The 24,438-nt window shown below is 38.1% G+C and overlaps 1 protein-coding gene across 1 annotated transcript in view; it reads left to right on the top strand.

The window, feature by feature from the left end:
* Positions 1 to 360: 360 nt before the first annotated feature.
* The window catches only part of PDE8B (phosphodiesterase 8B), a 42,236-nt gene continuing 18,158 nt past the window's right edge, over positions 361 to 24,438 (top strand). The window contains exons 1-9 of the mRNA XM_009884242.1: positions 361 to 414; positions 5,199 to 5,389; positions 6,700 to 6,759; positions 8,755 to 8,812; positions 13,888 to 13,976; positions 17,750 to 17,828; positions 18,355 to 18,495; positions 20,250 to 20,338; positions 21,001 to 21,061. Coding sequence (XP_009882544.1) covers positions 388 to 414; positions 5,199 to 5,389; positions 6,700 to 6,759; positions 8,755 to 8,812; positions 13,888 to 13,976; positions 17,750 to 17,828; positions 18,355 to 18,495; positions 20,250 to 20,338; positions 21,001 to 21,061 — 795 coding nt within the window. The 5' untranslated portion in view covers positions 361 to 387. The remainder of the gene's footprint in view (positions 415 to 5,198; positions 5,390 to 6,699; positions 6,760 to 8,754; positions 8,813 to 13,887; positions 13,977 to 17,749; positions 17,829 to 18,354; positions 18,496 to 20,249; positions 20,339 to 21,000; positions 21,062 to 24,438) is intronic.

Below are 24,438 nucleotides of genomic sequence, written 5' to 3'. Positions count from 1 at the left end.
GGAAATTTTTGGCCAGAAAAAATAGCTTTCTGTAGTCTTAAGCAAAATAAAGGTCCTTCTGTGCAGCCAAGGTATTCTGTTGGGGAAAGAGGGGAAAGGAAGTGGTATTTCTTGTTTCCTTATTTAAAACCCTACAATTTTTAACTTAGAGGCAAATAAAATAAAATTAGGATTTTGGTAAAATATGTTCATAAAAGATACACTTCAAAGCAACTAAATTAAGGCTGCTAGTCATATGCCTGCCTGCCTTTGAGAGTCTTTCATGGTTCTGTTTGATCTTTCATTCTTGCATGTAAAATGCTATCTTGTTAAGAACCAAGCTGGAAAAAAAATATCTGTATTACTCTTCTTTAGCAGGCTTCAACTACAGAAGTACAAATTGGGCCCATGAGACTGACACAAGATCCAATTCAGGTAAGATGATCTTTCAGTTTCTTGATGAAGTCACTTTGCTGTTAATGGGTGAAGAGATTAAGGTTCAATCCCTATAGTTGGGTAATTGGTATTTTGGTTTATCTGACTACTTGAGAAGAAATCTACAAGTAAATTAACTTGGTAAACAGGTGCTTTGATTTGCATTAGCATAAAATCATTCCTTTTATATGTCCTGTGAATAGGCTTGTGTGTGTGTGTATGTGCATTTGCAGGGGAAAGAGCTGCCTCTCTGGACATTAAAAGTGTTCATTTCTGATATACCAAAGCAGAGACCCCATTATAAAGTTTAGGTACCTGGAAAGTTTTGCTGGGTTTTGCACAACAGGACAGAGAAATGGACTTTTGCAGGTCACCAGTCCAAGAAGTCACACCGCTTCCAAGAAGGCAGGTTGAACTTCAGCTTAAGGAGCAACATCTCTTACCTGTACTTGCTTCTGTTTCTGTACATTTTGTTCCTGTGCCAGTAAACAGATGCCAACCGTTTTGTTGGTTTTTTTTTTTAGTTTATAGTGGGTGTTCAAGCTCTCGGGTGATGGAAAATAAAATAGTCTTTAACATCACTCTAGTGATACACCATTCATTTAAATTAACTTTTTGGGTCACTTAACTGTAAAATACAGAGACATTTAGTCACCAGTCAACTTTTCTGTTTTATTTGGATATCTGGCTATGAGAGAAAAAACCTACATGTGGAAGAAATGCTATTCTCAAGGAAAATAAATCATGTGTATCATAAATCATAAAGCTTTAAATTTTTATTTCTGTATTAAGCACTTAGTCTTAGTGATGACTTGATCCAACGAAACTGTTTGTTTATATTGTAATAAGACTGTGGAACAGTAGCTTCAGCAGCAGACCAGTTTGGTTGTGCAAGGAATTTCAACATAAAAGTGTGGAACTCTCCATGGAAAAACGTTCCTTAGACTGTGATCCTCTTCAGAAAGATGGTCAGGCAGATATTTGACAAATACAAATACTCACAGTGCTTATTCCAGGATTTTACTTTGTAAAAATTGGAATTGCCAAAATATCATAGTACCAGTGCTAACTGTTACAAATTAAGATTTTTCAAATAAGAAGAGAAAGTGTGTGTGTGGGGGTGTGTTTTTTTAAGTGTTTGACATTCTTCTTGGAGTCTTGTCAGGTGTGGATGTTATTTTGTCCCTACATTACATAAGTGAGAATCCATGGTGCTACCATAGAAGACCTTAAGTAAAGCCGAAAGCAGAAAGTAAAGTAGTAAAACCATTAACTGAAGAGTTTTCCATAAAGACATTGCCATATAGTAACTTATTTACAGTAAAGGGAAAACACTTTATGTAAACCCACGTGCTTTGTTTGTGGAACAAGCCACATTACCTCAGCTAATTTGGCAAGTATCGCATACATCCACACATTTAAAAAACATGTGTTAATCTTTTATTCCATCTTGACAATGGAGTTGCGTGTTTCTCTGTGCAGGGCAAACAGCTACTGAATATCACATTTTAAATTCCATTTGTGGGTACTTAATCATGTTCACAGTTGTCTGATAAGTCGACTTAGTCGGTTAAAACAATTGCCACCAAGGCTTTTCTTAGTGATGTTCATTTTATTCTGCTGCATGTTTTATGCTGTTACAGGACACCTGTGCCAACCTCGAAATGGCATGTATTTTTTGTCTGAGAGGTGACCTTACTTGTGAATGCGACCTGCCATAAACCATTTAATAGATTCCTCACTGGATTTTATGACCATCTGTGTTGGAGGACAAATCTGGTTTGTTTTGTACTCGATCGTGACCGAGGTGCTGCTGGCCTTAAGGGGCAAGGGGAAGAGTCCAAAGCAAACCTACCAGCTCCGACCCTCCGAATGCCCTCCCCACACACAGCTGGCACATCTGCCCCAATTTTGTGCCAAGGCTTGCAAATAGGCTTGGTTTCATTCCGAGACCTTGGAAATTACCATGATAAAAATACATGTAAATGCGCTTTCTCCAGAGGACAGAGGAGAAAGGTGTTTTTTATAAATGTTTAGTGCACATTAAGAAGCTGTCCTATCCTTTGGCAGAAGTGCTCACGAGGGCTGATACAGGTTTGAGTTTGTCCCCCATTCAAATACTGCATTTTCTTGCCTCTTAGCACATTCATTGGCTGTCATCTCTTTTACAGTATTGATATCAAACTCCATTTCTAATCTAATAGTGGTTCTTCCCTGTTGCACTGTGAACGAAGCATGATGATGCACAGCATTTTACTGTTCCCCCATACTGACTTTCGATTTTCAGTGTAACAAGATCTCCTCCTTAATTTAATTCAGAGCCACTATATGTTTTCCAGCTTAAAACTCTCTTGTTGGGTACAATAACATAAAAATAATTAAGTAACTTCGGGTTTGCTTCTTAAGTTGTTCGTAATTTTCTCGGTTTTGTTGTGTTACCGTATGTGTCCTTGCTCAGCTGGTGTCTCTTGATTTATTTTGAACTTTTTGAAGCAAATCTCTGTCAATTTTCTGTATTGTTATAATAAACTAGGAACAAGACATGCGATAGTTGTGTGAAGCAAATACTCAGAAATATGGTAAAAATTCCAGTACATTACTAAAAAATGTAAGGGTCTCCACAGGAGACGTCCATGGTGCTCCTAAACCAGGAGAGCACCTGGTAAAATGATCTTTTTACAGTAACACTGGCAAATTATACACCAACAAAGCTACTTTTTTTTTTTTGCCAAGAGACACAGATTGAATTCAAGCTTTTCCTTGGCAGTGTTGTTTATATGGATTGTTAAACTTTTATCTTGACTTTGAGAGCATATCTTGCAATATACTTCTAGTTACATTATGTTTTGATGCTTTATAGTAAGCTTCACACAAACATTATTAAGAAAGCATGGTAGTATATTCTCAGAAGGATTCGCACACTGATATTTAGCTACCAATGGGAGATTGGGTGGTTTAATTAAGTTGCATTATTTCACAGCTGGTAAATTATGGCATTTTGCAATCCTTTATTTCCAAACAGGGAGTGTTGATAAAAAGAAGATATCAAAACATATGCCCCCCCAAAAACCTGTTTTCTGAACCGTATTGTACCAATCAAACTAGGAACAAAATAAACTAGTAGCAGTTGGAACCAAACAAAAGATTGTGTCAGAGTAGGGACTTTACCTGTGTATCCACAGACAAAATCTGCAGTTCAACCATGTTACTGCTTTCCAACACTTCAACGGTTGGAAAAAAATCAGGGATTAGGTAGAGTAACAACAGTTACCTTGGATGTTAGGTGTCAGTAACCCATATCTACTTATTGTTAACTGCAATTAAAAATACTCTTTCTAATAAATTGAAACTTCTTAAGTTATTTCTTAATATTTATGGAAATTCTGAGTCTATAATTTTCTTCAACTATTTAATGAAACCTTGACTGGTTGTCCTGCCACAGTTACATTAATTGATTTGTTTATTGTTTAGAATTCAACGATCCAGACAGCTCAAGATAAGAGAAAAGTTATGGTCACCTTTTCTAGCTTCTAGTCTGATGGTGTTGAATTTCATGTGGTGACTCCACAGCTGCCCAGAGCAGAACAGATCAAAGGTTACTGACCTTTCTTATGCGTATCTGGGGCAAAAATTTTCGTATTTTGCTCAGACAGGTTTTTTTCAGTGAAGTCAGGGAATGACTTCTTTTTGTGAAATGAGCAGCATTTTGCTTTATACATAGATTATTCTCTGGCTGCTGCCTTTCTGCGCAATTTGAATAGCTGTGGATAATTTTTTTACTTTTTGAGGCCTTTCTTTTTCACAACCTATTTGGACTAAATTAACCTTTTTCTTCATCTGTCACACAGGGTGGCATGGTTAGTGATCAGTTGCTGTAGTAAATATGTACAAATTCTGAAGGGGGTTGTCTACAAGGCTCGTGTTCCTAGCTGTGCGATTTGTACGCTGATAATGTATGCATTATAGTGGAAGGGTGAAAAATTTATTCTCTCTTAAAAAATACTCTCTTTCACACAAGAAGCACACAAATACAGTTGTTTTCAGCCTATGTTTTGTGTGTGAGTTAGCAAACAGACTTCCTACAGCATCAATTTGTTTTTTAGAACAGCCCCTCAGCACGCATCCTACCTCATCTTGTCTGAGCACTTCCTTAAGTTGAAGTTGTCAAAACTACCTTATGTATTTACATAATTAGGTACAATTTATTGGGTAAAAATTGTGATGTTTGAGTAATTTTTTTCCTCCTACCCATCACTGTCCATACCAGCTTGTTTGTTGTCCTTTTCAGTTTTGAAAGAATATGGGTTAACTCCATTTTGTTATACATCAAAAGAGAAATAACGAATAAAACTGTGTTATTGTAATTGTTTGTCCCTGAAGAGCGATAATTAAGGCAGTTACATTTCAGACAGTTCATTACAATTAAAAGCGTGTGTAGCTGGGATGGCCTGGTGAGAGTGGCAATGATGTTTGAACACCTACTCACCTACTCTGGGTGGCCTCTGATTGAATTTGAACATGAGTTAGAAAAGACTCATCTGGCAGCTGGCATTGTCCTAAATATCAGTCCTATGCAGTTAACTATTGATTATCTATTGATAATCACTCTGTCTATGAAGAAAGTTGTGCTGCTGCATCAGCCATTTTGCAGTCTGTGGTTCAATCTTTCCACTTTCAAAGTAGACTCAATATTTTGTATAGTAGAAGTGTTTGTTAAGACTTGCACCATGCAGAGAACTATTTTGTGTGTTTAAGGTGGTGCCACTGTTTTGCATGCTTTGCAGGTTTTGCTGATCTTTGCAAAAGAAGACAACCAAAGTGATGGATTCTGGTGGGCTTGTGACAGAGCTGGATACAGGTGCAATATTGCCCGGACGCCAGAGTCAGCGCTGGAATGCTTTCTTGATAAGCACCAGGAAATAATTGTTATAGATCACAGGAACTCCAGATATTTTGATGCGGAAGATATCTGCAGGTAACCTAAAGGACTTTATGCTTCTCTTGAACTTCGGAATACATTGTACAAAACCAAACCTCCTAATTTTAAAAACAAAAAATGGGAGGGAGGGGGGAACACAAACAAAAAAAGAACACCCAAAATTACAGTAAAATGGAATTTTGGAGATTGAGGCCAGAAGGTTTACATACATTTGTAAGAGGAGAGCAACATGAAAATGCTTTTGGCAAAGCCGAAGTGTAGAATTGTCCCTTTAGGTCATGGTCTTCTACCAGAGCATAAGCCAGAACTGTTGTGAAATTATTCCCTGCTGTCTGTGCCTCCTTCTTTCCTGTGTTACTGCCGCAGCAAAGTCTGAAGCTGCAGAGCTTCAAAGGAATGTGTGTGTTTGTCCACTGGGTCAGGTACTGCCAGCTCTCCGCAAAAGTTCACATCGCTCTTCTGGTACTCATGACTGTCTCAGCAGCTGTAAGGTTGCAGGAGCTTAGTATTGGGATTCTTTGTTTCAGCTGAAGCATACGTTTTGTGCCATACACCATACTGTGCTTCTCAGTCCATCGGGAGATGAAATTTGCCATGTTTATGACAAGGAACATTTTAAAGCTCAAATGCTTGTGCTAATGGAAGTTCTTCTAAAAGGCCAACAAAAAAAAATAATAAAGACTGTTTATTCAGCACAGCATGATATGATTGAAAAAAGTTATCTTTAGCTAGTAAAAGGTGAATGGAGTGTTATTCTGATTGCTGGTCATATTTTTTCAGTTTCTCAATAATATGTAAAGAAGTACTATTTTGTTTATTCAGCAGTTCATAAATCATAGTCTGTCATAGACATTTGCTATACCCTCTTTTCTTACTTGCATGCCCCGAAATCACTTCCCACCCTCTAAACAAAATTTTACAGTATCTAGAAGGGCAATGGTAAATATGGGAGATTCTTGTTTAAATTAGCTAATGGGTAATTGAAAACGCATTGTGTAGACTGGCCTTTCTCAACACATGCATTCAGGGCAGTCTGCTCCAAATAAGCTAAGTAAACAGGGCAAACCTTTGCTAGGCTATAAGAGTGGATTCGAAGAGCTGCTGTTCACACCCTGTGTTTTTGGAGCTCTTGCCTCTTCACCGCATTGAGCAAAATCTGAAGAACCTGGTATCAAAATGGAAATGGATTGTCTAAGTGGGGATAGGGAGGTTTTGGCAGTGTGATATCCTATTTTCTAGCCTCAGTGGTGACTTTGCATCCTGGTTTTCATTTATATTGTTGATCATGATACTCAGAGAATATTGAGAAAACATGTGGTGTAACTGAGAAATTTTTGTTTCCTCAGGTCTATTCGTGCCACAAAACCATCAGAGCACACTGTAATACTTGCTGTGGTTCCACGCACGTAAGTGTTACTGTTTTTTGAAAGATTTTTATTTTGCTTTACAGGAATGTTATGTATAATAGTTATCTTATAACAGAAAGTATCTTACTAGCAAGCTTGATAGAGTAAGTTTAATATTATTTTACCTGAAATGGGTTACTGATGTTTTATGTGTCCTATTTAAGTATTTGATAACTTTCTATTTATACAGACTAGTACTGCCCCTATCATCTTCAGAGGATTATAATGTAATGCCTTGTATACTAAGAAAAATTACAAAGCTATGTTGTACTGGTTCTAAAAGAGAAAAAAAAATGGAAAGCTATGCGTTCCTTTCCAAGGGAAATAACTAAATCAAGTAACACACTGTAGTTATTAGGGAACTGGGTAATGGAGTAAACTTCAATCCTGTTGGTACTAAACTCACCAGAATGTTGTCCTCAAATCCGTATTCAGTAATTCATACCCCATGTATTCAGCCAGAATTCTTACTGACTTGAATACATTATCGAATACTTTCAAAAAAGAGACCTTTCCTGTCTTTGTTAAAACTCCTGCACGCTACTGAATCCATTCCAATTTTATTAATTTCCTAGATCAATTAAAATATTAGAAAACAGAGTGGCAGGAGAAGACATATTCCTGCCAAGATTAGAAAATAGACTTGAGTTTGCTGCTGTGCAAGACTTTACAACTTTCTTCACTTTTTACTTAATAACACTTTTTCAGATTCTTTCTCACAGGATATCACAGGCCATATTTTATCCTCTTTGGGCTTTCTTTTTGTAATGCCCTTGTGTTTCTGTGAAGAGACACAGGACTTCTGTCGTGTATCTGTTAGGTTTGCTGTAGGAATAACCATCAGGTTGTATAATAACTGCAAATACCTATAAAAGAAGACTATAGCATCAGCTTCTCTAATAGTATGGTTTTATGTATGTATTTTATGCAAGAGTGTTCTCACTGCATTCTTTATGTTTAGGTAACTATGTCAAATTGATACCATCTAATTCTTGAATGGTGTGTGACCATACAACATACCAGTTCTGTTTAATATCTTTATGAATGATGCGGATGAGGGGATCGAGTGCACCCTTAGTAAGTTTGGAGACAACAGCAAGTTGGGTGGGAGTGTTGATCTGCTTGAAGGCAGGAAGGGTCTACAGAGGGATATAGACAGGCTGGATTGATGGGCCGAGGCCAATGGTATGAGGTTCAACAAGGCCAAGTGCCGGGTCCTGCACCTGGGTCACAACAACCCCATGCAGCGGTACAGGCTTGGGGAAGAGTGGCTGGAAAGCTGCCTGGTGGAAAAGGACCTGGGGGTGTTGGTTGCCAGCCAGCTGAATATGAGACAGCAGGGTGCCCAGGTGGCCCAGAAGGCCGACAGCATCCTGGCCTGTATCAGGAATAGTGTGTCCAGCAGTACTAGGGAAGTGATTGTCCCCCTGTACTCAGCATTGGTGAGGCCCCACCTTGAGAACTGAGTTCAGTTTTGGGCCCCTCACTACAAGAAAGACATTGAGGTGCTGGACCGTGTCCAGAGAAGGGCAATGAAGCTGGTGAGGGGTCTAGAGAACAAATCTTATGAGGAGCAGCTGAGGGAACTGGGGTTGTTTAGGCTGGAGAAAAGGAGGTTCAGGTGAGACCTTATCACCCTCTACAACTACGTGAAAGGAGGTTGCAGTAGGTGAGAGTCGGTCTCTTCTCCCAAGTAACAAATGGCAGGACAAGAGGAAATGGCCTCAAGTTGCACTGCTGAGTTTTAGATTGGATATTAAGAAAAATTTCTTCACCAAAAGGGTTGTCAAGCATTGGGACAGACTTGTAATTGGGACACCCAGAGAAGTGGTTGCTTCACCATCCCTAGAGGTATTTAAAAGACATGTAGATGTAGCACTGAGGGACATGTTTTACTACTATCTAGGCAGTGTTAAGCTAACAGTTGGACTTGATGATCTTAAAGGTCTTTTCCAACCTAAACGATCCTATGATTCTATGATTTTTGTTTTGTAGATCTGCTGACCAAGAGGAGACTTCTGTTCTTCCCCTTCTTAACGCAGGCTTTGATAGGGTATGTATAAATCACATATTTATTATAGTAATCATGGTTGCTTCGTAAATTACAGACACTTCTATTTTCTTAAATTGTAAACTATACATTTGCTTTCACCAAAAATTTATTGATGAAAAAACAGTGGCAGTTGATTGGGTATTCTTTTCTTTTCAATAGTGTATCAAAGAAATATATAGTATAAGAGAATCTGTGATCTAGCTAAACCTTCCAGAACAAGCAGAAATATTAACTTCTTGTCGTCTGGGTGGGTGGTGGCAGGTTTTGTTTATGACTTCATTAAAAAAAAACAATGATGGGGGACCCTGATTAATGTGTGCTGAGTATCACAACATGCTGACTTGTCACCCGAACACCTCTGTGCGCCTCAGACTGCTGGGATTCCTCTTCTAACGGGACTACAAGCCTAGTCCAGCTCCTCCTGGTGTGAAGAAGAATATTATTATTTTTTTGTGAGTTCTGTTGTGTGGGCTTGCACCTGTTCTTCTCAGGACAGCACTAGAAGCTCTCCTATACAGGCAGCAGAAGGTATACTGTTTCTCAAAACAGCTTTGTAGGAGAGAACAGAAAGGCAGGAGTTCTCAGCTCTGAAAATCTAGGTTCAGTTGCTTACCAACATTTGTGTGGGTGGCTTTGGATGGATATTAATGTTATGTTAATGTAATATAAATCAGCTGTAATATTAGAGTTAGCCATTCATAAGAAAGGTTATGTATTCAAATGATAGAAGCATATCAGTGGTTAGAGAGAATTTACTATATACAGTTAGGACAATTAACTGTAGTAAGGAAAATCAGAGAAGGAAGGGAATTAACCCAGGCAGAATCTCATGCTAATAGGCTCGTACTGAGTCCAGTGTCTGAGCTAACTTGTATTTAGCTTGAGTTTCTTTACAAAGCAGAACAGGCACCAGAGTCACCATTTGTAGATCATCTCCAAAAAGAGGTAATAGATCTTGCTTCTCCTGCAAGGGTACTGTGGGGGAAAAGCATTAAAGGCAAAAGCATTTCTGAAGTGCTTAGATGCTCTGAAAATTGGAAAAGTTGACGCTAAGAGAAAGGTCAGCCAAAGAATGCCAGTGCTTTCTTAGTGTAATTTTTTCCTTCTCTCTCTCTCTGTCTCAAAAAAAAAAAAAAAAAGAAAAGAAAATTCAAAGAAACCTTCATTTCTTCTCAAGTCTGGTGTTTAATTTGAAACCAATAAACAATGCAGGGCTATATGTTTTGTGGACTAGACTGTAACTGTAGGTGTAGTACTGAGTAGAGCCAGAGGAGACACTGTGCAGCTCTGAGAAACGTCTCAGTGGCACACTGTCTGCCTAAGAAGGTAAAATCTGTTTGCACCTGACAACTGTTCCCTCTAGCTGTCCCAAATTTATCGGAAAGCTTGCATAGTATAGTAATTTACTATTGGAATTCTTTTCCATCCTTTAAAACACATCTGATGTCAAAGATTCTGTTTTCTCAGTGGGGTGGACATAGGAATTATTTCTGCTTGGATGGGGATCAGGAGGGACTAAATCCTCTAACGCAACCCCATTCACACAGCCCAACACCCCCCCACCCCCCGCCCCCAAGATTTAAAAATACCCATCTTCAAATAGAGAGGCACTATTTGCAGGGAATCTCTTCCTCAGCAGCAAAATGAAAATTATTTTTGGAAAATCATATCTGTTCAAATTATAAGTTTCTCTTCACTATTTTTATTTCTAAAGTCCAACCTTTCTGGAAGCTTTATTTTGCATTATCACTGTTCATCGTATCAGCGTTTGTCCTATTTTTGCTCATCGTCTTCCTCCTCTTCCCTTGATAAAACACTGAATGCCATCACTCTGTCTGGTGGTGGCTGTCCTCTAAATGCCTCTCCAATTTGATTAGTAAAGAGTCTGAGCTTTTAGCCAATTTGTCTGTCACATTTTTGTAGAGTTTTGCAGACTTTTTACATCAGGTTTGGATCTAAAGATTCCAAAGAGCTCCATTAATCTTTTTCAGGGAATACTCTTGCAAAGAACCATGATTATTTTGTGTGTGTGTGTGTGCAGTGAATAGCAGATTATTCTGCTTTAAAATATTCTGTTGCCATCGTGTGTACTTATGTTAAGAAACATCTTTCTATGTTTATGTGCACCTATAGTATATAATGTAACTAGTCCTAAAGAAATTACTTTTCATTTCTTCTAATGGAATCAGTGATGATTGATCACTATCTAGATCTGGATCGTTATGATCACTGAAGGATCTTACGAACAGAGAGAGATTTCGGGACTCTTTTCTGTTAATTTTATACGTTCCTTTGGCATTTTTATTTATGCTGAATTATTTCTGGTTTTTCTTCCTTCTTCTCAAGAAAGTCTATTTTATTACATCTTCTGATCATTTTTTTGCCTATATCATTAACAGCTTTTGTGTTTGTGTATTAATGGTGTTGTTAATGCAGTACATTTATTATGCTGATTTTTCTTTTTCCTCTCAGCCTCATAAATCTAATAGTGATGGTCTACTTAGGAAGGACTAATTTAAATAAGTGGTTTGACTTCCTGACTGATTTTTAACTATTATTTAAATTAGCAAACAGGGTACTTTAATGTTTGCATTTTCAATCTTGTTTCGTATTTTGAACGTTACTACTTTTCCTAAACAAATGTTGATTCTCATTGACCAGTTACTGTTAAAACTTTCTGGTTTGCAACAAAATTAAAACTAGTACTTCTTACTAATCCAGAAGAATGATGCCTTCCTACGAGCTGATGACTCTTGTGTCAAGCTCTGTGTAGGAGAACAGTGGAGTCCAATTATAAGGAAGTAAAATATCATTTAAGAGTATATGTTAGTTAAATCAAAATATACTGTATAAAACCTAGACTTTTTAAAAAGAAGGTATTGTTGTCTGCCTTCTAATATTTGAGAGTTAATAGACCTTCATCTCCTCTGGCCTCATTTACATGCACAGATTAGAAAAAGGAAATGTTTCCTGTTTTTTCAGCTCCCAATTGATTTCTCAGCTTTGAGTGAGCCAGTGAATGGCATTAGTACTATAAACTTAAATAAAGAGATTCTGTGCATCTGCAGAAGACTATACAACAGTTAAGAGCAGGTTTAGCACTTCAACAAGCTGCAATTCTTGTTTCTTAGCCAAAGATTTGTGCTGAGAAACTGGTTGGGTTTTGCCACTTGTTAAATTTTGTCAGCATAACAGCACTACTTTAAAATTCTCTTTATAAAGTGCTTTAGTGTGTTCTAGTAACTTTAGTTTGTAAAATAGGTTGACACCATTGTTAAATTGTATATTATTGATAGATTTGTTTTTATATTGTTTAAAATTTAGCATGAGAATATTTGAATATTTAAAATAACAGCCTAAAACTGAAAATCTAAATGCATAGTGCTGTAGAGGACAAATTTGTTTGCAGGCAGCTTGTTCTGCAGAAACACAGCATCATTTACAACTTTGCTTCTGCTACTCTGATATTGTGTCTTTTGGTTTCCGGCACATTCACTTAGTGTGTGAAGTGAGAATTACAGAAATATTTTAAGACCTTAACATTAAGGAGTGAAGCAGACCTGTGTCAATAGTTATTTTTAATTTTGCTTTTTTACATTGTGCTGGCAACTTGGGATTAAGTCATTGGTTCCCAAAGCACAATTTTTCATCCAGGAGAGAAATGTCAATTTCTTAAAATCCATTCTTTGTCCCTTAGAGGTTTGAGTGCTGCCTTTTGACTCTGCATGCAGCTGTGCTGTAAGAACTAGTTACAACATACGTTTTTTTCTGTGAAAACTAGAGTGGGTGAATGTATTTCTAAAGGAGTAATTTAGCTCTTCATAGCAGAAGTTTGCTAATGAGCAGTAAACTTTAACTGAAGTCAAGGAATCTACTTCTTTTGTATCAACATAAAGTTTCTGATTTCAGCAGGTACCAAGCACAAGACCTTTCAGCTTACTACCTTTGCCTAACAAAGAGAGATCATTCTCTCCTGTCTGGAGAGAATTCTGTCCTGTCCTGTGTATGAAAGTTTGTTTATGTGAAGTTTCTTATAAAAGTTTGTTATATAAAGCGAAGAGCATGTGAGCATGCTCCTCACTTTATATACTTTTCTGCACTTCTGAATTCACAGCGACAGCACAGTGAGGTTACTTGTGGAGCAAAGTTACTTCATCTTCTGAGCTTCAGCTGCAATATTTGCTTGAAAACAAATGAAATGCCAAATATAAATTATTTTTCTTTCTTTTTTTAGCATGAATGATTTATGTCTCTAAGGTATTCTATTTCCATTCTGAATTAAGGATAGATGCTCAAAATGAAAAATCAAGGCAATACTGGTTTTGTGTGAGACTGTGTTTGGGTTTTTTAGATTATCTGTTTCTAAGTGGGTTGCTAAAACCAAATGGGAAAACCCACAGTTGAGGGTTTAGCATATTTTTATACTTACTTCGTATTTAGATAGCCATGTTTTCTTAAAAGCTAGAAAATCATTCCTGGGGAAAAGATGATTACTGAACACAAAAGATACAACTAAAGCTTTTCATTTCTGCAGAATCACAGCATTGGTTTATGTTGGAAGGGACCTCTGGAGGTCATCTTGCCCAACCTCCCTGCTCAAGCAGGGCCACCCAAAGCAGGTTGCCCAGGGCCACGTCCACACAACTTTAGATGATCTCCAAGGATGGAGACTCCGCAACCTCCCTGGGCAACCGGTGCCCGGGGTCAGTCACCCTCACAGTAAAAAAAATGTTTCCTGATGTCCAGAGAGAACCTCCTGTGTTTCGATTCGTGCCCATTGCCTCTGGTCCTGTCACTGCGCACCTCTGGAGAGAGGCTGCCTCTGTCTTCTTACACTCTCTCTTCAGATATTCATATACCTTGATGAGATTCCCCCTTGAGCCTTCTCTTCTCCAGGCTGAGCCGTCCCAGCTCTCTCAGCCCTTTCTCAAAGGAGAGATGCTTAAACACCTTTGTGGCCCTTTGCTGGACTCGTGCCAGCTGTCTTTATAAGGTTAGAGTTTTAGATGCAGGAACAGAAGTAACATTTCAGAACCATTCCTATCTATTTCATGCACTCTTGATTTGTCTTCCAGCAATTCATGGAGAATAGCAGCATAACTGCTTGTTACAACGAACTGGTTCAAATAGAACATGGGGAAGTACGATCTCAGTTCAAATTACGGTATGTAAAACTGGACAAAACTGCAGACATCAACTGCTTGGTCTACATAATTGCATCAGGTTACTTTCTGCTTCTTCCCAGCTATGAATATATGTGCTTTGCATCTGTATGTTAACTAATATACTGTACCCTTATTTCCTTCTTCTGTTATGTTGTAAAGGACAAATTTAAGTACTTTAGTAACTGGTACCCTGAGAAGGCTTGGTCTGTGTATGTTTCATTCACTGGTGGTTTAAATGATGGCTTTCCTTAGCACAAAGTGCAGTACATGTCCTTTATTCTGATGCTTGCTTGTATCCCGTATGTCTTGATGTGCCCACATTGAATTGGCAAAGTTCTAGCAGCCATTACTACCAGCATTACAATCAGGGCAAGATCCTTTAGCAGAAATATTGCAGAACAACGACTTAGGCTCATTTAATTGCAAGGGCAGCATTTTAAAAATGCTGTCTTGTGTGTAACATTTATGGGCTGCAAATTTATGCAATGGTAAAACTTCACAAAGTCATTCTTGATCTCATGTGTGTGAGATTTCATACCTGGCAGCTTGAGCTGAATGCAATCATGATCTGGCTCTTCATACCCTGAGTTTTTATTTTCTTGCTTGGGCAAGACTTGGCACATAGGAGCACAGTTTTTTATCTTAGTGACAAATTAAATGACTAATTTTATATTTAATACAGGTGCTTATACATGCATGTAATTATGCTTGCAATTCAACTATATGGGAAAAAAAGCACTTGAAGTGGAATGTTGTGGAGAGAAGATGTAGTTCCCTGGGTGTGGTAACTTAATTCCAGTTCCACCTACAGAAAGTACTATTGCTTCTCTACAAGTTTCTGTGTGTATGTTTCAGAAGTAGATTTTTCTAATATTTTCTTTGCAAACTGATCCCAAAGTGACTTTGTGTTCAAGTGACTGCGTGTTTGTGCATGCAGAATGCAATTAGAGTAAAACTTGCAAAGAAAAAAAGTAGAATTTGGGCTCACACGATTTTTTAATAGGTGTTTTCCAAAACTCGGCAGGAAAATAAAGCAGCTGTGAAATTTTAGAAGTTAATTAGGTGTTATGGTGGTCTTGGCTTGGTTTGTTGTTCAACTGTAAATGCAACATGAAATGAGTGACTTCTGAATTAAGTCAGCATAGATCAGAAACATCAGTTTCATATAGAAAGATCAAGCTGTCATTTCTACACACAATGCTTGTAGTTTATGTTTCATTTCAAGAACAAGGTGCAAATACAGTTTGAGCACCTCTACATGAGTAGTATCAATTATGAATGCAGATAATTAAAACTTTAACACAGGGAGCATGATTCCTGTTGGCTGCCATATTTTTCTGCAAGTTTATTTATAGCAATCACCAAAAAAATCTTAAAATCAATTAAAATTAGAATGAAACAATGTCAGTCCCCAGCAGCATTTCATCTACTGACAGTTCTTTCATCTATATTGTTTATGGAAACAGCAGTATACCACCCACTTGTAAATATGCTTGCTTTTGTTCTCTTGAATGTAGTTACATAAACTGTAAGCCTACTTCTTTTTAATTTATGTAAATAATAACATTATATAAAATGTATTGTGTGTTACCATGTCTTTTGTATATAGATAACATACATATATATTTATATGTGTGTCTATATATTCACATCATCTCTGAACAGGACTGGTTTGGGAACTTTTAGTAGCATTGCAAAATACTATGATGAAAAGAAAAAAAGAGTGCTATTTTTGGGTTTGTATCTGGCCACTGCCAGATGCAGTCCCAGAATAGTTAAGTGGTTTAAAGAGTTTAATAGATGCAGACCCAGGACAGTTAAATAGTTAAATACCCTTCATCATGTAACAAGCACGAGTAACACTTATAATCAATCTTTGTACTAACATCTGGGGGCATGAAGTAGCCATTTAAAAGCTAAACTTTCTGGAGAAGCTGATGCCTTGCAACAGAGGATTTGCCCCTACCTCTGCCAGATTAGCCAGGTACTTTAAATGAATTTGCCATTTAAAAACAAAGCAGAACTAGTGTTTGGTAAAGCTGTTTGATTAATACTTGGTTTCATGCCTGTGGCTTAATTAAGTGGAGAAAAAAGTGTTGCACTGTATGTCTATCCCACTGGGTCTCTGCTGCCTAAGGTGGTTTTCTGTACAGTTTTGTGAAAGTGAAAGGGAGGAGAGAATATTTTCAGAAAGTTAGTCTATGGAATTTAAACGACAATATTTCAGGTGTTCAGGTACAAGAGAAACTCGGAGAAAAAGTAGGACCGACCCAAAAAAGCCGTATATAAGATCATGTCAGTGGTCAGAAGTGTCTTTCCATTCAAATTCCACTTCTCCATGTAGCTTCTTCTGGTTTAAAGATTGGTTGGACATCTGTGGAAGGTGTGTATTAACCAAAAAGGATATGGGCCATTTAAACTTGTAATTTTGCTGGCTTGGTTACAAGATCAAATGAAAATACTAAGCTTTGAATAGTGCAAACATAGCTGTGTGTTTTCCTGCAGAAAGTTTACGTAATGACATTTGTTAGCAGCTGGTGTACCAGACAGGCATCTATCACTGAGATAAATTAGTTGTTGCACACAGCACAAAACCACACTTTGAAGCCAGCTTGGACTACTAGAAAATGACTTGTAAAATTACATTGGGAGCTCCTTTTATTGTATGAGCTGAAATACTTATGTCATCTTCTGTATACAACACTTTTTCCCACAAATCTTCATCTTTGCCTATGTCTCTGTGTATATTTCTTTGTGTATCCTATTTGGTTTTGAGTTACTTCCATAATGAACAGAACTAGCATTGTCCTGTGTTTCTTAGTTCTCTAGTCATCAGTATTAATTCAAACCCCACAGTGGGAGCAAGACGTTCTTTTTAGGTAATAACTGTATACAAAAATGTTTATGCATCATGGATTTATGCTCCCTGCAATGAGAGGTACATAGAAAATAGTTTGTGTTTAGTTGAAATCAAAGATGAAGTACTGACATCTATCAAAGCAAGTATGCCTGGTTTGGTTCTTTTAGTATGCTCTCTATCTGTGTGTATGCATATATTTCTTTCTAGTATTAGGAGCCTATATTAATGTTAATCCCATCCTATGTAAATTATAATTTCAGCAATTTAAATTTTGTAGCAAGAAGGTAAGGCTTTTGTTTTCCTGCGTTAGTTCAAGGACAGCCCTGAAAAAAATGGGGAACGAAGATCATTTTGCCTTTAATACAGATCAGGATGTAAGGAAATCAAGTCACTGAATTATTACTTGGAAGCAGGAAAATTGATATTTTGCTAACTAGGACTTTGAGATGGCTTAAATTGTTTCCTTAAATTATGTTGTAGTACAGCTTCTTTGATAGTCCTCATCTATTTGCTCTATTGAAAACTTTGTAGGTATCTGCTGTGTTTTTTGTGTTCCCTGTCTTTAATGGTCACAAAACTTTTTATTCTGGTGTAACAGCCATTTGTTATTTTTACTCCTAATTGTTAGTTCCTGCTGTCTAGAATATGTTTGGAGGAAGAAATGTTCTACTAAGATGCTGCAGTACACAGGAGAAATTTTACAGTGTGATCTGCAGTAAAAAACACATTAACAACAAGGATGTCTTAAGCTGAATTTCCTGAAAAAAATCATAATGGAGGTAGTGACATGGTTTAGTCAAAGCAACATGCTACTTTATGATTCGTCTACTGATAAGTACAATATAATAATGTATTTATAGTGAGCAAAATGTTCTAACAATAAAACTAAAGTGAATCCTTTGCTAATTTCAGGGCTTGTAATGCAGTGTTTACAGCGTTAGACCATTGCCAGGAAGCTATAGAAATAACCAGTGAAGATCATGTCATTCAGGTAGGGGGAAAAAACTTAACTATTTTGTAGAACTTGGAGAGAGGAACCCCAAAGAGGTCTTTGCTCAGTAGTTTCTGTTCTGTTTAAGCAGTTTAGTTTTGTTGCCCATTAGAAAGCCCTGTGCAATGAACTGCCTGATTTCTGGATGCTGCACAGTTGATGCCTGTTGAATTTTTAAGACTTATATTTCAGTAACTTTATTTAGATGATAATTTTCAGCAAAATAATGCTGCTTATTGTAAAACCAGCATGAAATCTGTAGCAGAACTAGATAACCTGTACAGTAAAGAGTTTTGTTCTCTTCATGTGCATTCTGATAACAGCTTATGTATCACCTTCTGTGTTCAGCTCCTTACTTGAATAAAATGTTTCCCCATTACATAGTATTTTTATATGAAAAACACTGAATTGTAGGGATGTGTGGTTATGGCTTTAGATGTATAACTTGTTTCATAGTTATGTGTGAGTAATTATTCTTTAAGTATGTTCTTTTTCGTATTATCCTAAAGTACTTTTGTTTTGGCAGTATGTTAATCCTGCCTTTGAACGGATGATGGGGTATCACAAGGGAGAGCTTATTGGCAAGGAACTTACTGAGCTACCAAAAAGCGATAAAAACTGTGCAGATCTTTTAGACACTATCAACACATTTATTAAAAAAGGGAAGGTAAGCAAGTGAAATAAACTCATGCAAAATTGCTTTAGATTTCTATTCTGCTTTATTTTTAATGCTCTAAGTTTAAGAACACAATATGTGGTTTTCATGCGTGCACATATAAGACCACAATTCTGCTCCTCAGATGTCTTGGAAGCACGACAGCCCATGCCTCAGACAAGTGGCTACAGATTTCTTAAGCTTTGCTTTTAGGATCTGAGTGAAGTCCTCTACCTGTCTGTTGGCTTGAGATCAATACAAGAACATTTTGTGTTTCTGTTTTGCTTGGAGCCCATGGAGCTTTTGTTAGTTGGAACATAACAATTTGTCCCTCAGTCAGTCTCTCAGGTGGCTGCATCATCCAACCAAAAGATTTAACTGTTCTGTCACAATAGCAGAGCCTTCATTGACTGCATGCTTTAAGCACCATGTGGCATAAATCAGTTGTGACGAAAATATATCAGCACCCAGTGGGGTTTATTTTTCTAACTATATTTAGAATATCTGCAATGCACTGTGAAATCCTGTTGTGGTGGTGATGGGCCACAAAAGTGCTACATGTTCCTGCCTATACGTTCCCCTAATACACGCAACAGTCTCTTATCCCATCTCCCATGGGCTACAGAAGTACCTCTCACCCTCCCCTGTCTCACCCCCTGCTTCACGAACTTCAAGGAGTTCTTGAACCTTTGAGTCACTTCCAGCAATGATCTGAGCTTTGGGGGGTCACTGTCTGAAGTTGTCTGCAAGTTCACCTTGGTTCATCAGCAGTACCTGTAGACCACTCTTGCCCTGCTCATTTATATAGGCTGCCCATCTGCTAGCACTGCCTGCTCAAAGGCCCTCTGTGCCTTCTGCATCTGTCTGACTGTCTTCAGCTGTGGCAGAGAAGGTATCTTTCAGAGAAGGTATCTTCCACCCATTTTCCAACTTCATCCTACTCTGCTGCCAAATAGTTCCCTCCTTAAAATCTCTCTTCTTTGAAGTGGTAAGAAGAGAGAAGCCTTCTGCTTTATCTTCCTTTCTTCTCCAATCCGTACTGGAGGATATCTTTTATCTCTGCATCAGTGCACTGCTTAAGGATGGTGCATATGTGGCTCTTGGTTAGCCTGCAGTCCTCTTGGTGCTTTCCTGTAGCAGTGGGAATGGAGGGAAAATTAGTGGCCAGTAAGAGAAATGGGCATTTGCATGGGAGAACAGGATAGAAGATTCCATGAAGAAATTGCTTCGTCCTTTTGCTGATCTAGAGTGCCTTGGGTACCCATGGTCATGGAAAAACAATCATAGAGTAAGAATAGGTTATGGGTTACCTGAGGTTAGTTGAAGGACATCCTGAGGTCAAGGACTTCTGAAATTTAGCATACACATTTCTTGATGACTGAGAACTTCAAAGCTGAATGGTGCTCAGCACAGAGTTTGGTTCTGCTGCTCCCAAGGGAAGTATTTTCTAGATGTGTTGCAGCCACCAATGCTTATGATGGTACCTAGCAAAGATGTTTGTAAGCCCTCAAAGTAGATGATTCCTAAAGTTCTTTGTAAAAATTGAATACTCTCTCACAAGAGAAACATATTTACACTGTCCTTACACTAGCAAATGCCTGTTAAAAGTGGTACTCTGTATTAATAAATTTTACACTATTTTAAAAAGTACACCCATGAAATAATATGTAATGATTTACTACGTAAGGACTATGTAATAATAAATGAATATTTGACTGCAAACTATGTATTCTTAGATGCTGTCTCTGTTGTGTGTGTTTGCTTAGGAATGGCAAGGAGTTTACTATGCAAGAAGAAAATCAGGAGACAGTATCCAGCAGCATGTGAAGATAACACCTGTGATTGGACAAGGAGGGTAACTAACTTGTCCAGAACATAATTGCTTTCTGGTTTTTAGGGCCTTCTCTCTGCTTTCCCCATCTGTAAGTTTGACATGAACATCCGTGTATTTAGTAGCAGAGTGATGATATAACTGCTGACTTCAAGCAGCATGCAAAGAATAAGGAAAATTGAGAAGGTCATGTTCTTTGCTGATGTCTGTCCGTTTCGGTGTCGTATGCTGGCTCAAAGAACTATAAAGTCGCAACAATTAACAGTGTCACTGCTATAGATACCTTCAAGCTGATGTTTAGGCTCATGGTACCATGCATTTCTTTATGAAGCTGTTCTACAGTATGCAAACTGTTAGCCAGTCAGCTGGAAGGATCAGCAGCCAGACGATCCCCTTTGTGCAGGTGCTTGTATGTGCTTGCACCTTTGCAGTGTAGTATGGGCGCGTTGCCGAGTTCTGCTCCGAGATGCGCAGGTGAATTCCTGCAGGAGCAGAAGGATCAGGTGTCCTGGGACAAAAACATAGCTGTAACGCTGAAGGAGTGCTTGTCGCCCCATTGTCTGTTTGGTGTTGGGTTTGGTATCTTGTTTCATGAGGGTGTGGAGACCTCTGCTTTAGAAAACAGCAGTGTGTCACTTCTCTCTTTACCATTTGATATGGTAACAAGTGATTATTTCTGTTGCTAGGAAAATAAGGCACTTTGTGTCCCTCAAAAGGCTGCATTGTACCAATGAAAACAACAAACAGGTATCGTATTTCTTTCATGTCATAATTTTCATCACTTTTAGTAAACCGATATTTTTTAGTTCAGAAATTGATATTTTTCCAAGAGGTTGTGACCTATATTGCCAGCAAGATTCTCATTGAGTGTTGGAGGAAGCAAGAAAACTTCAGCTTTTGCATGGACTATTCTCCCTTTGTAGGACTGCAGAGTAGAGAAAGAGAGGCTTTAATTCTCTGGATGTGACAGCTGAGTCCATGATACTGTGGAGCAATGTAGACCATAGTCCAAGGAGAGTCGAGGGGCTTTTTTCTAGACCTGCTCTTGCCAGTCTGATCTGGTGTACTTGTATCTAAGAATGACCTATGCTCAGCTGCCACAAGGTTTGCCAATGTGTGGTTCTTGAATAAAGTGTAGCCTTCATGCAACACCTGAGAGAGACATCGCATGCTCATCAGAACATGTATTGTGGAGTGGTATAATCCAAGCCATAACCCAGGTAAACCAGCAGTAGCAGTTGACCCCAGTCTCTGCAGTCCAGGCACCTATCCACCTGAGCAGGTCCTGCAACAAAGCTGGTGGCATGGGGAACTGTTTGTTGTCATCTGCTCCTGGTTCCCTCCCTCTGAAAATGTCTGAAGTAAATGATCATATCACTTGCTTTGCCTCAAAAATACTTGATATAGAGTAAGAGTAAAGCAGTTTGAACATTTGTGAGCAAAAGAGTGAAATCTATCTTTAGCCTGTGGTCTACAGAAGTGAGATAGAAAGTGAGGAGCATATGAAGGAGATGGCCACATTTTAAACTGAGGATGTGTCTTAGAAGCATGCTATGTTTCCATGAGGAGAACCACTCTTCCTTTAGGAGAGTGGTTATATATCTTGGTTTATTTAGAATTTTAATATGCTTTTACCCATGATGTGGGTAAAGACACTTGTGCATAACAGAAGTTTAGAGAGTCACTACTATTTCTAGTTGCCCCTTCTTCTATAACAATACTGAATATTTGCGCATCATTGGAAAACTTCTATTGGAAGAAGCTCATAGGTGGTAGTCTGTAAAATTTGACTGTTGAAACCATCCCTCTTGCAGAAGTTTTTGTGGGGCAGGTAGTAACAGGTTAAGGGAGAAATCTGCACAGCTTTTGGGAGAACTTTGAAGGTGTATCACTGAAAAACAAGTCTCAAAGTGTTTTAAACTGACCTCATCTTTGAGCTAAAACATGCATTTCAGTATTAGCAGCAAAGTATCATTTACAGTAGTAGGATATTTTAAAGTGCTCAAGATAGAGCGCAGGAGTTTTGTAATAGAAGCAGTGCTAAAGTTACATGTATTTCTTTTTAATTCATTATTTAAACCTCATCATTGTTATTGTCTCATAGCTGCTTTGATGTTGATTTGGAAGTGAGATACAATTTAATGTTTTTCTGTAATATACACACAGCACAGAAAGACTGGTACAGGGAAGTGTGGATGTGATACTCAGTGCAAGACAATCAGTGCAAAGCAATTACAAACTTGTACCATCTGTATAAACCATCGGTAGGAATATAGATAGAAGTCCTTCTCTTTTCTGTTTTTCATTGCCCTGTTCATTGGGCTGCCTAAGCTGATAAGCTTAAGAAACAAATTTTAGTTAGGGACTTGTGTGCGAGGCCACATTCATATTCTCTGTACTACTGACACTGTTGGAAAACACCATCAATTCATGCTTTTAGTGTTGGTTCATAAACAGTTATTGGTAAATAAAGCACTAATGCAATCAGCTATAGGTCTGGGGTGCTTTACACAATTGGTGAACCCAGGGATATGGCCTTCAAAAGGTTCTCCACAGATGTAGAGATCTACCGCAAAGGTTAAAGACCGCAGCCTAACAGAAAGCATGGCCTGTGGAGATTTAAGGTCCACTGGGGATAAAACAAGGTGCATCCAACAGAGCTAGGTAATTATTCTGTTTCAATTCTGTGGTGGAAATACTCCTGCCTGTAGTACAGCACCGGGTGCACTCACATTGCATGAAAAATTCAAACAGTGCCTTGGAATTTTGGGATTTTGAGATTTTGAGTGTGTTTTTGATTTTGGGTTGGATTTTTTTCTTTCTTTTTTTTTTTTTCATCTTAGGCAGTGATGGTGACACATAGTCCTATCTGTATTATATTAATGAGAATTCTTAGAGTTATTTTTGTAGCAATACTAATGTGATGGTATCAGTCCTGATGAACATTTGGACACTGCAGTTTTCCTAAAATCTATGCCTGAGTGCTTGCAGCAACAGAACTTTACTCTGCCCTAAAAAAGTATTAGGTTTCTTTTCAAGCCACAGTTAATCTTTTATGGAAGGCTAAAAAGAAAACAAACTAACTATTTCTTTAGTTACAGAGCTGTCATGACTCAAATTTTCATGCAAATGTCTGACGTTTCACTGCATCAACATAATTTGAAATGGCTTGATCTCAGCATTCAGACACTGTATGCAGACTTAGAAACACCCTTCCATTATTATGCATCGTCTCACCTTAAAAAATGTAGATGTGTTCTTTGTCATTACTGACAGCCTCCGTAAGGGATATCACAGTATGATTAGAGATCACTGTGTAGGAACCTTCATGGATTTCTGTGCCAGATTTATCACATACAAAAATTAAGCATGTTAGATTTATTCACGGGGGAAAAAATTACACCTGAGAATGTATTAAGTATTCTTACAGTGAAGATTTATGAATGAGGATTGACTTCCATGTGACTATTCCTATGTGCTGAAGCCTAGGTAATGATTAATGCTGCCTTTGTCAATTTGAGACCTGGCAGGATAGAGTCCAGTATTTGCACTTTCATACATTTGCAACAGAGGTGCTCTCCTCTTAAGAACATATTGGCCCAAGATTAACTATGTAACTGCCCTCATAACTTACCTTACGTGGGTCGTTCAGGCCATGCCTGCAGAAGCAGTAAGAGAAGTATCCAGAACTGAAATGTGGTTTGTTTTACAATTTCAGTGGAGCTCTTAGAGGACTGTGCCAGTTTTCTTCTAGTTGTACAGTAGACAGAGATATATCCATGGGTTCTAAAAGAAGCTCCAGTCTGGGACCAGAATGAGCAGTTCAGATGCCTTGTGCCACTGTACCATATCTGAGCTTCCTCAGTTGTAGTCTGTTTGCAGAAGATGATTTCTGAGAGTTCCTGCATGATTACAAAACAGGTGTTTAAGCTTTTAAAAGCAGTTTTCTGGAGGAAGTCTTTCCTTATACTCCCTCGAACAAGATTTATCTGAAGCATAAGTGCAGGATTTTGCTTTCTTTTTTTTTCTAATTCATTATAGAAAGCTACTCCTGAATTTTGGCTTTTTTTTCCCTTCCCTTCCCTTCCCTTCCCTTCCCTTCCCTTCCCTTCCCTTCCCTTCCC

Source organism: Charadrius vociferus, unplaced genomic scaffold, assembly GCF_000708025.1.
Source record: "Charadrius vociferus isolate BGI_N301 unplaced genomic scaffold, ASM70802v2 scaffold183, whole genome shotgun sequence".
NCBI lineage: Eukaryota > Metazoa > Chordata > Aves > Charadriiformes > Charadriidae > Charadrius > Charadrius vociferus.
Note: the sequence above shows the minus strand (reverse complement) of the source record. Positions and strands in the feature narration are given on the sequence as shown.